This window comes from Camelus ferus, chromosome 5 (assembly GCF_009834535.1).
Source record: "Camelus ferus isolate YT-003-E chromosome 5, BCGSAC_Cfer_1.0, whole genome shotgun sequence".
Taxonomy (NCBI): domain Eukaryota; kingdom Metazoa; phylum Chordata; class Mammalia; order Artiodactyla; family Camelidae; genus Camelus; species Camelus ferus.
Genome location: NC_045700.1, coordinates 3,030,596 through 3,046,078, shown reverse-complemented (window position 1 = coordinate 3,046,078; position 15,483 = coordinate 3,030,596). Strand labels below are relative to the sequence as shown.

The 15,483-nt window shown below is 39.0% G+C and overlaps 1 protein-coding gene across 1 annotated transcript in view; it reads right to left on the bottom strand.

The window, feature by feature from the left end:
- CNTNAP5 (contactin associated protein family member 5) overlaps positions 1-15,483 on the bottom strand; it is a 735,160-nt gene that overhangs the window by 95,939 nt on the left and 623,738 nt on the right. The window contains 2 exon segments of the mRNA XM_032479187.1: positions 797-1,021; positions 10,284-10,523. Of these exon segments, the coding sequence (XP_032335078.1) occupies positions 797-1,021; positions 10,284-10,523 (465 nt within the window).

Below are 15,483 nucleotides of genomic sequence, written 5' to 3'. Positions count from 1 at the left end.
TAGAGGGAAGGAGTCCTGTGACATGGAGTTAGCTATTATTATTATTGTAAATCAGGGCCGATTCAACCCACAGGTCCACCAGTTTGGATCCTTGCTTGGGGCTCACACATCATTCTCAATTTTCCATGTCGTAAATAGTTGAAAAGCAAGATGGCACAAAGAAGAATAAACCCAAGAAAAAGCAGAGCAGGGGAAATTTCTAGAGTCTCCAACAGCCATCAAAACCTATGCCCTTCAACATCCCTTCTATGAATTGGGTTCTGTCCCTTGATTATTCTAACCTTTACATATTTCATTTTGTCCACTTTCTTTCCAAAATCTGATTCTCACAACCGAGCCCCATGTTCCACTAGGTTAAGACTCACAGAGACTACTTCTCTGCAAGACCTCAGCCATCCCCTTCCATTAATACAGCCTGCACAGATGCTAGGTGTTTTGACAACCCTCCAGAAAGGATATATGTGACGAGTGTCCTTCGGCAACTCAGCTACGCCTACGATCTTCTCCTTCCACTTAATGGATCCCAGCACAGAATAAATAATAAAGAATTACTGCTACACCGTTGAGGCAAATTAAAGTCAATGCATTCGAGAGTTCAGGAATGCGTCAACACGGGTCCTGAATACCAACTTTAAATCATAAAGGCAAAGTACAGTCAAAGGCTTGGCTGGAGATCTGGAAATAAGCTGCCCAGATGGGACCACACTGAGGTTGCAATTACGCAGAATTTGGAGGGCATCTCCTGTCTCTCCAGCCCAGAATGACACTCATCAGGCTTCGTGCCCTCAGGACTCACCATTCTTACAGAGCAGGACAGCCAGGAAGTCCTGAGAAGACGAATTGATGAAGAGCAGGAGGCTGGGGGCCCGGGCTGTCACAAAGCTAAATGCGATATTTTCTTTGGATGGAGCAGCGTCCGCGTAAATTGCGGAGGATGAGAAGCTTACGTTCTTGGTCACCGGGTAGGGTTCTTGAAACCTGTAAGTCACTGAAGTGCCAGCCTCAAAAACAGCAGAAACCTCTGCAAAATAGAAGAGAGGAAAAGACATATGAAAACATTTAGTCGCGTTTTCAGAACAGCAATGCTAGCATGTTGATGGTGTCCTATGAACCAGTTACCGTGTGAGGGTTTTTGCAAGAGTTCTAGAATATGCTTCCCACCATCACTTTGAAGTGGCAGAAATCATCACTTCTATTTACAAATGAGAAACATGAGGCTTGCCAAGTTCGAGCACCTTGAACAAGGTTGCACAGCTAAAAGAGAGAACTCAGATTTGTGCTGTGAAATGTCAGTCCAGCCTAACATAGATTTGCAGAAAAACCATCATGTGCCAGGCTGGTTTCTCAAGAAGCAAAGATGAAATGTCCCGGCCTCCAGTAGAGTAGAGAGAAATTTCACCAGGATTACCTTACTTTCAGAACAGAAATCCTAACCATTCTGGCTGATGTTTTTCTTGTGTGTCTGGAAGATGTTAAGTGGGCTCTTAGCTACTGGGAGTAAGACACTGGGACAGAAGGCAGTCATTCTCTGTGGTGTCAGATAAAGTGCAGGGACCCATGGAAACAGAGGAGAGGAAGGCTGGGGAAACAGGATGAATTTGGTTTTAACCACTTGTTCAGTCTTTTTTATTTTAATATTTTTAATTGAAGTATGGTCAGTTTACCATGTTTTGTCAATTTCTGGTGTACAGCACAACAGTTCAGTCACATACATATATTCGTTTTCATATTCTTTTTCACTGTAAGTTACTACAGGATATTGAATATGATTCCCTATGCTGTACAGTATAAACGTGTTGTTTATGATCATTCTTATCTTCACATTTTGTCCATCTTCTTCCCAAAATCTGATTTTCAGAACCATGCCCAATGTTCCACCAAATTACAACTCACAGAGACTACTTCACTCTAAGACCTCGACCATCACCTTCCATAAATACAGCCTGCACAGATACCAGGGATTTCAGCAGCCCTCCAGAAAAGATCCTGCAGGCAGGTGCCCACCAGCTCCTAGGAATTGGTGTTGAGTTCCAAAAAAAGAGCAAAGGCTTGGGTAAGTAGGTTCTCCCCTGGGAAACAACTTCTATAGCCCAACATGTTGGGTAGAACTCTGCCACCACTGTGGAGAAAGGAAGCTTCTAGAGGCCAATGACATTCAATTAGCAGGAACAGGCAAGTCACGCCATCCTCCCTGTCTGATGTCCTCACTCCAAATGCTACCATTTTTGTTGCGTGGGACCAGCAAGGATTTGGCTTCAACACTGATCTTCAGACTCACTCGATTTCATGCTAGCTGTGTGGTCCCAGGCAAGGTAGTCAGCTCTATGGACTGTTTTCTTGTCTGGCCAATGGGAGGCAACACAACTCCCTCAACAGGATGTCTATGTGGATAAATTAGATGGATGTGTCAAAGAGCTTAAGAGAGTTAGCCAACACTGATTAAACCCATAGACTCTCCAGATTCAAAGAGAATTTAACCTAAACCCATCCCAGTTTCCTCTATGTAATATAGCTGTTTAATGATTGTGCATGTATTCAAAGGCTGAGATATTTTCTTCTTTCAATCAAGGCTGTTCTTAAGTTCACTCCAGATTTTATCTCTACACGGTACCAGGGTCGGGGGCAAAGTTTCCTTGGTATAACACAGCTGAAATGTGGCAGTAAACCTCTGTCATAAAAAGAGTACAATAAACATGAATCTATATGGGCATGATTAATTTATCCTTCTCCTGAATGGTCTGTAGAATATCCCCAATTCCCCATGAAATTCTCTGATTAAGTTGGTGGCACCTAGAACATAATCCAAACTGGTTTTTGCTCTCTAATTCTATTGCAAATTTGTTCTACCTTGGTGAAAACTGTAACAACCTGTAACAGTGCCAAAGAAATTAAAGCTGCATATTTTTGCAGACGGCTTAGCAGATTGAGAATACTGGCTCATTTTTACTGAAGGTTCAGGGAAAGTGTTTTGCATTTCTCATGCAGGTTACAACCTCGGTACTCCTGATTGCAAAGATCTGCAGCAGAAACTTGTGACAGGAGCCCAGTTAATCATCAGTTTGATTAAAGCACTTTTCTTAATGTGAATTACCTCGGGGACATTTGGCCTGCATTTTGTGCTCTTATCCCCTGGTTAACAGAATAATGGCTTTCATTTGATGTTGGTGTATGTGTTCAAATGTAAGGATAATTCAGAGCATTTTGTAATGAATAGCATATTAAATACAGGCATTCGTATTACATTTTTTTCTTTATACTCAGGACGGGAAATTAAAATGAAAAGCATATTCTAAACTACAAACGTCCTACTAAGTTTCTGTGTCCCCTCCTCCCCTAGCCCCACTTTGAAGTATTTTTTATCGTTTAGATATTGTGAATTTCAACTTTAAACTAAATTCAGCCAAAAACCTGGATTTGATTATACTCTGTTTCTTTTCTTTTATAATCTAAGAGTTTAGACTCTCTGATCCTGTTTATGTTCTGTGATTGATTTATCTGAACATCCAAAATCGCTGGGGTAAATAGAAGAAAAATCTTCACTTGAAAGTGATTGTCAATGACCTTCAGGCCATGCCAAGGCCGCAATAACCAACATCAGCAACATCTCTCACAAGATCCCATTCCACCTCGGGTTATTCAAGTGCACACAGGGATGAATTCAGTCTTGCCGTGGCTGTAAGGATTGGAAGAACGTTTATAAAGGAACAGCACACAGTAGGGATGCGATCGACAGCAGCTGGTCTATATAACAGTAAATGAATTAGATTTAGAATTAGAATAAGTATAAAGATCAGGCCTGGGTAATGAATGGGCTACCAGTTACACAGAAATCAGTCAGGCTGTAGTTGATTTAGAAAAAACTTCATACAAACTGAAAATAAATGAAACACTTGGAAATCCGAATGCTGAAGGGATATTTCATCATATTAAAAAAACTATTCTTAAAACTTTCTTATAATAGTCCTGTGGGTATATGTTTTCATGGGTCCTCATTTTTTAACAAAACCTATTGCAATATTTATAGATGAAGTGATGCGGTACCTGGGATTTGCTTCAACATAAAAAAGAAGAGAAATGGATGTTAGCATATAGACAAAATAAAACTGATCATGAGTTAATAACTGTGGAAGATATCTGCAGACCCATGGTCAATTAATCTTTGACAAAGGAAGCAAGAACATATAATGGAGAAAAGACAGTCTCTTCAGCAAGCGATGTTGGGAAAACTGGACAGCAGCATGTAAATCAATGAAGTTAAAAGACTCCCTCACTCCATATACCCGAATAAACTCATAATGGCTTAAAGACTTAAATATAAGACATGATAAATCTCCTAGAAGAAAATATAAGCAAAACATTCTCTGACATAAATTTTATCAGTGTTCTCCTACGACAGTCTACCCACGCAATGGAAATAAGAGCAAAAATAAACAAATGGGACCTAATTAAACTCAAAGCTTTTGCACAGCAAAGGAAACCATAAGCAAAAAAAAAAAAAAGAAAAAATAAATAAAAAAAGAAAACAAAAAAAAAACCAACCACCACCACCTAAGGAATGGGAGAAAATATTTCCAAATGGTGTGACTGACAGAGGCTTAATTTCCAGAATATATAAACAGCTCATACAACTTAGTAACAAAAAGACAAACAACACAATCCAGAAATGGGCAGAGGACCTAAACAAGCAGTTCTCCAAGGAAGAAATACAAATGGCCAAAAGGCATATGAAAAAAATGCTCAGTATCACTAATTGTCAGAGAAATGCAAATCAAAACTATAATGAGGTATCACCTCACAGCAGTCAGAATGGCCATCATTCAAAAGTCCATGAATGATAAATGCTGGAGAGGCTGTGGAGAAAAGGGAACCCTCCTACACTGCTGATGGGAATGTAGTTTGGTACAGTGATTATGGAAAAGAGTATGGAGATTCCTCAAAAAACTAAAGATAGACTTGGCATATGATCCAGCAATTCCACTTCTGTGTATATATCCAGAGGGAACTCTAACGCAAAAAGACACATGCACCCCAATGCTCATAGAAGCACTATATATAATATCCAAGACATGGAAACAACCTAAATGTCCATCGATAGATGACTGGATAAAGAAGTTGTGGTATATTTATACAGTGGACTACTACTCAGCCATAAAAATAAAATAATGCCATTTGCAGCAACATAAATGGACCTAGAGAACATTATTCTAAGTAAGCCAGAAAGAGAAAGACAAATGCCATATGATACCACCCAAATGTGGAAACTAAAAAAAGGCACTACAAACTGATACACAAAACAGAAACAGACTTGCAGACTTAGAAAACAATCTATGGTTACCAAGAGAAGGAGATGAGAGGGGATAAATTTGGGAGTCAAAGATTTACAAATGTAAGTCACTATGTATAAACACAGATTTTTAAAAAAAAATTTTCTTTTATATAGCACAGGGAACTATGTTCAATGTCCTTTAATGGAAAAAAATTTTGAAAACAAATGTATGTATGTGTATGCATGACTGAGACATTGTGCTATGCACCAGAGACTGACACACTGTAACTGACTGTACTTCAATTAAAAAAGAAATGTGGAAGTTAAATAATGGGTACATGCCAGTTCTGAAACTCTTCTCTCTACTACAGAGTATAATTGAATGTTTCTGTAATAAAAAGTTAAAAAAATAATATAAGTTGGCAGGAAAGTATTTATTTAAGATTTTTTTCAACAGGTTTTGGCAATTGCTAAATTACCTGAATATACATACTATTTTTTTTCACTGAAACTCCATTATTAAGGAAATAATCAATATATATTTTTTATCACAGCATGATTTAAGTGCAAAATTTTGAGGAATTAAAATTCCAAAGCATTCATAAAAGTAATTATTTAGTGGGACTTTAGATGTCTGGCATTCTCTCAATGGCTTTATGACATGCTCCTTAAATTTTCATCACAGTCTTTCATAAAGAATTTCATGAACTTTCCAAATTCTGTAGACAAGAAAACTAAGGGATCAAGATGTTGAATGACACAACCAGTGTCACATAGTGTAGACTGTAGATGAGCCAGCGTCTGACAATAAGCAGATCTGGTGTTGGAGATCTATTGCTAAGCTGAAATGCTCCGGTGATAGGGTGGGTTAAATACACAGAGGCAATTCTACCAGATGGAATATTTTGCAATCAAAACCAATGACATGTAAATTTGTAAATGTATCAGTAAAAACTGATAAATTATATGGGAATGCCTATGAAACAAAATAAAGAAAATTCAGGATATCACATGGAATGGATAGAATTATCTCAGCTACAATAAATGCAAAGGAAAGAGCTAGAAGAAAATCATATTTTCTTTTTATTCATTGTCTTTGAATGATTCAACTGACTTTTTTTTTCCTAGATTTCCAAATGAATCTCCAAATAGAATGTCAAATGTATTCTCTAACTTGTTAAATTATTTTTTTTTAATTTTTAAATTGAAATATAGTTGATTTGCAATGTTGTGTTAATTTCTGGTGTATAGCTTACGTTTCAGATATACATATATACATATGTTATATATATATATATATATTCCTTTTCATATTTTTTTCATTATAGGTTATAATTTTAATTCAAAAAAATTAAATGACAGTCATTTCCAGAATCCTCAGGTAGTCATGGGATGAAGGCGGGTTAAAGACAAACACAAATCAAAAAATGATGTTGGAACAACTGGAAAGCCACAAACAAAAGAACACAGTAGGGCTCCTACCTCACACCATATACAAAAGTTAACTCAAAATGTATCAAAGACTAAATATAAGAGCTAAAACTATACAGCACTTAGAAAAAAACACAGGCATACATCTTCAGGACTTTGGATTAGACAATAACTTCCTAGATATAATACCAAAAGTACAAACACAAAAGAAAAAATAGATAAATGTGACTTCATCAAAATTTGAAACTTTCGTGCTTCCAAAGACACTGTCAAGCAAGTGAAAAGGGGAGAAGTTTTTTGCAAATCTTAGATCTATTATGAGTGATATTCAGAATATAAAAAAAAATTCCCACAACTGAACAATATGAAGAAAAATAACCCAGTTTAGAAATAGTCTAAAAATTTGAAAAGACATTTCACCAAAGAAGATACACACTTGGCCAACAAGTACATGAAACAATGTTCCACATTATTAGTCATTTAAGAAAATGCAAGTCAAAAATTACAATTTTGATAAATTGAGGTGCCATTTTGCACAGTCACAGCAGAACATCTCTTACAGAAAAGACAGTGACAAGTGTTGGTGAGGATGTAGAGAAACTGAAATTCTCATACATAGTTGGTGAGAATGTGAAATGGAACAGTTACTTTGAATAGAGTTTGGCAGTTCCTCAAAATGTTAAATGTACATGTGATTACTATGTGACTCAGCAATTCCACCTCTAGGTTTATACCCAAAGGAACAGAAAACATAAATCCATACAAAAATGTACATGAATGTTAATAGCAGCATTATTCATAGTAGCCAAAGAAAGGGGAAACATCCCAATGTCCATCAACTGATGAATGGATAAATGAAATGTGGTATACACAGACAATGGGATGTTATTGAGCTTTAAACTAAAATCATTTTGTTAAAGGAATGTTGAAAACATTATGCTAAGAAACCAGACACAAAAAGGCTACTGACTGTATGATTCTTTTTTTTTAAAAAATATCCAGAATAGGCAATTCCTAGCAACAGAAAGTTGGATGAATGGTTTCCAGGGAGTAGAGTGGGGGGAAAGTTGAATGGGGAGCAGCTCTAATGGATGTGAGATTTATTTTGGGGAATGATGAAAACGTTCTCTTATATAGTGGTGATGGTCCTGCAACTTTGTAAATATGGTAAAAACCCTTGAATTGTGCATTTTAAAAGGGTGAATTTCAGTATGTAAATTACATCTCCATAATTAGAAAAGGAGAAAAATACACACACAAACAACAACAACAAAACTATATATTGGAATCCTATGACCATATTCCTATACAGAATGAAATTAGGGTCAAAAAAGGGAAAAAGGAACCCGAAGATGCTGGATGGACCTCCAGCTCTGACATTTATTAGCAAGTCACTAAATCAATGTAGCCTTCAATATTCTCATGTGTTAAATGCAAATATTACTTCTTTCCTTCTAAGTTGGGGAACAAATGTTGTAGTCAATAATTACTAACTAATACATGTTATCATTCTGTTCTATCACAGTCAGAAACAGAAAGCGGGTCAGTAGACTGTGGTTCTAACCCAGGCATTGATAACAGACAAATGTCCCTAACTCCACCCCAGATAGCTTCAGTGTTTGCATACCCTAAAACACACATGCTATAGAGTGTTGGCCCAGAGCATTAGCCAGGAGGGAGCACCCTGGTCCAGGACCATCTTGTAGCTAATGGCTCCCATCTTGGTGCCAAGCCACATTTCCCAGAGGCAATTTGCATGGCTAAATAACGCAGTTAAAAGGTTCATCTTACCTACTTTCCTGCTAATACAAACGAACTTGTTTCCTTAGATTTATTAGATAAGGGGCAAAGTTTGGAAGCAGTGAAATATGAAGCCAGCTGAAAAGGCTAAGCACATATTTGTCTATTTCTCTTAGAGATCAAAATAAAAAGTGGGGGGACAGCCCTGCAGATATTTCAACAAATGCAGTCAAAAGATGTGTGGCATGGACAAACGACAATTAATGCCAGTTGTTTCTGAGAAAGGAGCCAATGGAAAACTCGGCTGAATTTGGAACAAGGTGATCTAGGATATGTTTGGACAATGACCCTGAAGAAATGCAGTTTTCCTTTCCTTTAATTTAATTTAATTTAATTCAATTTTATTTTATTTTATTTTTTCACAAGCGGACACTTGGGTATAGATCTTGTCAAATGATGCCTGTATACTTTGGTGACTGGGCTTGATCGTGTTTGTTCTGCAGGGGCCTCGAACGCAGCCTGTCTAAGGATGGTATTCAAAATTTTAGGGGAAGTTATTCAGAGACTTCCATCAGTGGGAAAAGCCAGGAGCACTTTGTCTGTCTTTGCTCATGTAAAGAGCCTGCTGGGATGAGACCCATTTATCTCAAGCTACATCCAGACCCAACACTCCCTTGGCTCCAAAATTTCTACCATAAATTTTCTCCCAGGAGCATGATACTTCCCAGTAATAATAAGCAAGTAATTCAGACTAACTGGGGAGAAGCTCAGTGTAAATGAATGAAGAGCTTAAACTACAGAGTCCTTCAAAGAGAACACTGGGTGCTTTCCCCCTAATTTCCAATGATAATTGGAACTAAATAGAACATGGTTTGTTAACGGTGTTTGAAAAAATGTGTTTTAATGAACTGGAAATAAGTATTTATAATTTTCATCATTGTTCATATGTAAATAGTGTTTCATTTTAATAGGTTAAATGATCTCTTGAAATATTGTTTACATTATTTGCTCAATAAAACTTTTTTTTTCCCGTCAATAAACTAAACTTAAAAAAAAAAAATCTGTGAAGATGGATAGACCGGATCTTCCGTCCTTCTGTTTGAAAAATGTGAAGTATTTATACAAAATAACAAGTTTTTATAGTTTGTAGAGTTACCTTGACTTTCTGTAGAGAATTTACACCAAAACCATCATTCCTTTTCCAAGGTATATATTTTTTCTTGGTTAGCTTTTGTCAATGCAATGAATTCATAAGTTTAGGAGGTGATGTGGAAAGGCACAGGGGCAGGAATTTTGACTTCTGGGCTCCATACTTAGCCTCCTGATGGACTAAATGTGAATCGTTGGGTAAGGCTTTTAAAGCCTCAACCCCCACTCGTGTCACCTGCAGAGTAGGGAGATTTTACTAAATACATGATATTGATTTTACTGACTTACTCACGCTCTCCCTACTGTAAAAATGATTTACAATGGCTTAAAGGCCTCTAAGGGTTTTCCAGGGCTAGATTCTATGATTCTTTGAGCACATCCAAGGACTGAAAAATTGGAACTGAAAAAGTTAGTGCAACAGAAATCACAGTCCACTTCTCCCCGTGCTCAGCGGGCTCTGGGCCACGTACAGTGTTTCCCTGCACTTCCATCCAGTTTAACGGTACAGCCAGTATCCACACATAATGATGATCAGGACATGGAATGATGTTGAAGACTATACAGTCTCTAAAGAGAGGGAAATTGAGGAAGAGTAAATGACTGAGGACTGTGAAAGGGTGCAGGTAGCCTATGGCTTGACCACAGCCTGTGGGCGTTGCAAGGCAACACATGGGAAAAGCAGAAGCGCCAACGGTACCTTTTTTGCAAAAGGGCCCTTCGTACGGTGAGCGGGTGCAGTCACAGAAGTAGCCACTGCGCTTCTCCACGCACTTGCCCCCGTTGTGGCAGATGCCGCCGTAACTGCTGCAGTGGCCTGGGCAGCCCGGCCGGGCTCCGGGCGCGGCCTTCGCCCTCTCCTCCAGGTCCAGTTTCTGCCCGTTCAAGTGGAGAGAGCGTATGCACCCTAGGAAGCCTTTCTGTCTTGATGATGTCCCCCCTAAGCCGTGAAAAATAAAAGGAAAAAATACATGTATAAATATAAGGTACAGAGTTCAGAATTTGTGGTTTCATATCAGCAGTAGTAAGAGTTAACCATTGTTCTGTTGGCACGTGGTGTTGAACTTTTTCGCTAAAGTTTCCAGGGAGAATTCGGAATTCAAAGAACCTGGGGAAAAGGCATGTATTTCTGGGATGGAAAATGCAACCCTCCACCAAAAAAAAAAAAAAAAAAAAAAGATGAAGTTTCTATGTCTGAAACTATGGCTACCAAAGGGGAAAAGGATTGGGGGGTGGATTGTGGTACATCCTTAATCATTGTTCCTCACTGTCCTTTCCCTTGAGCCCTCAAGATGACTAGAACCACTAGGCTGTATGTGTGTGTATGTATATATATGCATGCATATATATGCATTTTTTATATATATATAAAAAAATCCTGGTTAATACCCTCAAATTATTAGCTGGAAAATAAAACTCTCCATTTGGAATATAGAATAGAATGGCCACCCAACTTTCTGCTGAGGGTACATTTTGAAGGTTTTAGAGGAATTCATAATGATCAGTGCAAATTTTTCAAGAGCAGAGGAGATTCAGGGACAGAGTGTTTAGTCATCACTGGAAATCTAGGATTCTAGCAGCCTGCATCAGAGGATATTAAAACCATGTGTACTGAGAGACAGCAGCCAATAATTAAGCTAAATCCCATCCACAGATATTTTTTGGTGTCGAGAATTCTGGGAGATCCTAGAGAAAACACAGGGCCAGCTTGCTCTTAAAAAGACACAAATGTGATGTTTTGGGCTCAAGTCCATACAAGTGGATAAATGGAAGACACTCTCAGGTCTTCAAAGTCTACAAAGTGTCCTCATGGACCAGGGAAGGTGTGTCGGGAAACAGAAAGGGCGGGGCTCATGTGCCATTTGTTACTGTGTGTATCACTTCTCCTTTCTGAGCCAGTCAGTTGTAGTCCCTTGTGCTGCAATTTCATTAAATCTTGATCTAGTAAAAGACCAGATAAAAGTATATTTCCATCAGGGTGGCTACAGATGTGAATTCCAAATGTGTTATTCTGACCTGGAGCATCACCTTAAACAAGAAACAAAGCTGTACATTAAATAAATGAATATGTAACCTAAAAAAATTCTGGCATTTGTCTGCCTGGACGGGCGGACAAGATAATCATTAAAAATAGTGTTGGAAGAAGGGAGAACTCTGACTTCCTTGAATCACACCAGGCCATCAGAACCATAAATATATGTACAGCCATCACTGGCTGCGTCTAAGAGACTGAGACAGGATGTTCCTAAAGGATTAATCTAGTCTCTTATTCTGGAGTAGTGATAAAACTCCACTCTATTTTCAGTTCTGATAAGTGATACCCAAGCAGGCCAGAAGGTCAAACCCAAATTGCTTTCTCCTGTCTGTCTCAATTTTAGTGAGTAAATCTCCTTTTAACCACAAGATAAATCAATTATAAATACCACAGATCACAGAGAGAGGTTCATGATTTCTTTCCTAGAGACTGTATAGAACAAAGAGAGGAGGATTTATGTAGTCAAATGCTTTGTTTTATTTCCCCTTATTTTGCAGTCGCCCCCTGTGGTGGATTTGAATAATTCTTTATGCATCTTGTTCGTGGCATTTCTCTTCTAAGCAGAGAATTCGAGATTTATTGCACATTTTCTTGAGTGTGACTTAGTCAACACGGTTATAAATGGAGAAGAAGGTGGCTGGGCTGTTTCTCCGGCAGAAACGCACTCCTTGAGGTTTGAGACGTGCAGAGTATGGTGAGAGTGACCCCAGACAAGGGGATAGTTTCACTCTTAGATGCTGATAAAACACAACAACACGGGAAACATGAATTCAATTGCCCAATGAACTAAATTTAAGTTTTCACCTGATTGCTGTTTATTCTTGAAGAGGGAGAAAAACTAGAAGTCAGGCTCCCTTTTTCTTCACAGAGAGGTAATACTGTAGACTAAGAACAGAATAGTTCTATAAAGATGCTCCCCTCCCACCCACACTCATCCCATCAGGGCATTGCTGGTCTCCGTTTTCTGACAACGTTACCAACTGCGTATGGAGTGTTGGTGGAAGTGTGAATGTTCTGTGAAACTTGAATTCTGTACAGAGATGCGGCCACAATCTCCCCTCCCCGCCCTCACTCCCAGCCCTCCTCCCCAAGCCTGTCCTGTGGATATGGTCTCCCCGTTATCTCTGGATCCATCTGCTTCTTTCCACACCAAGGGCTGCCGTCTTGAACTCCTCTCATCCCCATCTGAATCCATGGAACCCCCTTCCAGCAGATCTTCCCCCGCCTCAACCCTGACTCCTTCCATCCGTGGGCCACTTTGCAATCAGAGAGATCAACCAAATGCAAAAACTGGATTCTGCTATTCCTGTTTGTTGCCCTTCAGAGACTGGTCGTTGTCCTGAAGATCAAGCGCAATTGTTAGCGCAGCTGTTACAGCAGGAGGGATCAAGCCTCCACTTAGCTCTTCGTTCTCCTCCTTGTGCGCCTTCTGTCCTGACGTCGGTGCATTGGGCTTTCAAAACTATTAATGGCCCCCCAGCGCCCCATGGTCTCTCTTGACTTTGGACCTCCCCTTGGACTTTGCATTTAGGTGGGATGTTGCACAATGCACATCTCCCCACGGCTCACCCTACCCCATCCCTCAAACCTCACACCTGCACTCACATACATGCAATCTTTAGTCACATATTTTCCACCTACCCTGTATTTAATTAGTTGCCAATGTTTTTAAAACATAAACTGTTTTAAAACTTCTAATAAGTCTTCCATTGAAAAAAATCAGAAGCTCTGTTAACAGGAACCCTGTTTTCCTGCAGGATCGAGCTCAGCAGCACTGGGGTCAGTTCCTTTAAGACAGGCCACGCCCTCTCTGCGTGGCCGCATTTCCCACCAGGACCACTTCATTCATTCTCCCTGCCTTCCTGGACCTTGCAGGTATTCGATTTTTCAACTGCTGCTCTAATATATTTTTCTCTTTACTTGTTGGCCTCTTGTCTGGAGTTCACTGTAAACTTGGAAGAATAACAATGACAAAAATGTAGCATTATCCTTAAAGCAGCTGAAAGTCATGTTTTTGAGGCTGCTACTTAATCTGCAAGCTGTTTAAAAATCAGAACAATACCTCTAATTTAAAAAAAAATCAAATATACCTGTATGCTAGAAACTTTACAATGAACTCATTCAATATTTAATAGGAAAGAAAATACTCTTCGTATTATTCACATTACACAGTTGAGGAAACTTATTAGTGTTGGAGAGGTTGCTTTGGCCAGAGTCAAGAATCAAACCGATTTTTTGTGGCAGAGCCAGGAATCAGACCGGAATCTCTTGACCTTCAAAGCCTGAATACCTTCAAAGCCCTAAAATCCTAAAATGAACTATTTTGATGAGACACCTTGGGTCAGTTCCACAGCTCACTGCTTCTTCTACATTCCTCTTCTCATTTCTCACCCGGTTTCTCCCACCAAGTAATATACACGTATGCATTTATCCTCTTGGCTTCTGTATCAATCTTCTTGATCATGTGCACAATCCGTTCGCCAGCCTAGCTAGAAGCAATTTTGTATGAATCTCTTCTGTTGGCCCTTGGTATCAAGTGTGTTCATTATGGTGATGCTTCCTGGGACCGAGTATGAATCAACTCTTAAAAACGCTAGCATCATCATTCTAAGCTTGTCTTAGGAAACCTCCATGTGTCAGCTCGACAAATGCTCATCATTCCCGGAGAAACATCTCAATGCCTACTGCCCTCCTGGAACACAAGTGCAAGGCCCCCATTTCTCTTGGGTGTGTGTCCATTGCCTTTATTTCACAAGTGCAAACACAACTCCTGTGTGGAGGACCTTTTTTTCCTGGAACAATATTGAATGTACTAGGTTGAGGTTGTACTTCACAAAAATAAGCAGTGTAGTTATCTCTCTCTCTTCTTGAACTTGGAGCCGCTGTTTTCTATATGAAACACTTTGCATAAAGTCAAGAGCTGGCTGAAGTGCAGGTGCATGATCACCTAGATTTCATACTAAAGTGGGGGCAAGGCTAGCATACACATGATGAACAAAAGCAGACGCACCACCCATCAGTTATCTTCTGTGTTTATCCTGCCCCTTCCACTGGCAGAGTGTTGGTACCAGAAGGAAATCCCAGTGGAGGCTTCCATTCTAAAATGTAATTTCTTTAAGGACACGGCATGTCTCTGGTTAAGTTTTTCCAGATGCAGTGATGGCTCACTCATGAATCAGTAAACACACACTGTGCAATAATACAGTTTGTACTAATTGGTTGCCTACAAAGTAAAATAAGGATTGCATTAGTCAATTTGAACTAAAAGCTTAGTTCTGAAGCACCTTCAACCTGCTGGGCTTCACGGGCCCTTTCTATTTAACCCTCCCTACAAACTGCGGCACCCCAACAGAATGCCAAGCTCCTTAGAAAACTGGAAAAGGGTTCGCTGACGATGTAAAATCAGTTAAAAAACAGATTGAAATTACTTCCTTGTTTGTTTGGAAGACTTGAACGCTGTGAAAAGCTTTTGAAAAATAATTCAACGACACTTATCAAGATCCATTAAAGTGTTATTATCATTGGCCTTAGTCCATATTTTAAAAGAAACATCCTAGTTGGAGCTGGAAGGATGATTATACCCAGATTTACTTAATTTAGCTTTAAACACAGTCATTACTAATGTTTCATTATTTGCACATATAGTAGGGTTGTATACTTCCAATTCTCCCCCTAAATAATAATGGCAAATTATTACAATTAAAATGAAAATATAAGAATGTGGATGGATATAAATACCAATATAGAAAATCAATAATGGTCCTATACAGCAACAGTAACCAACTAGACCATATGATAGCAAGAAAAAAATCCCGTTTAACAATCAAAGCAGCAAAACACCTAGAAATTGACTTCAGGTCTATGA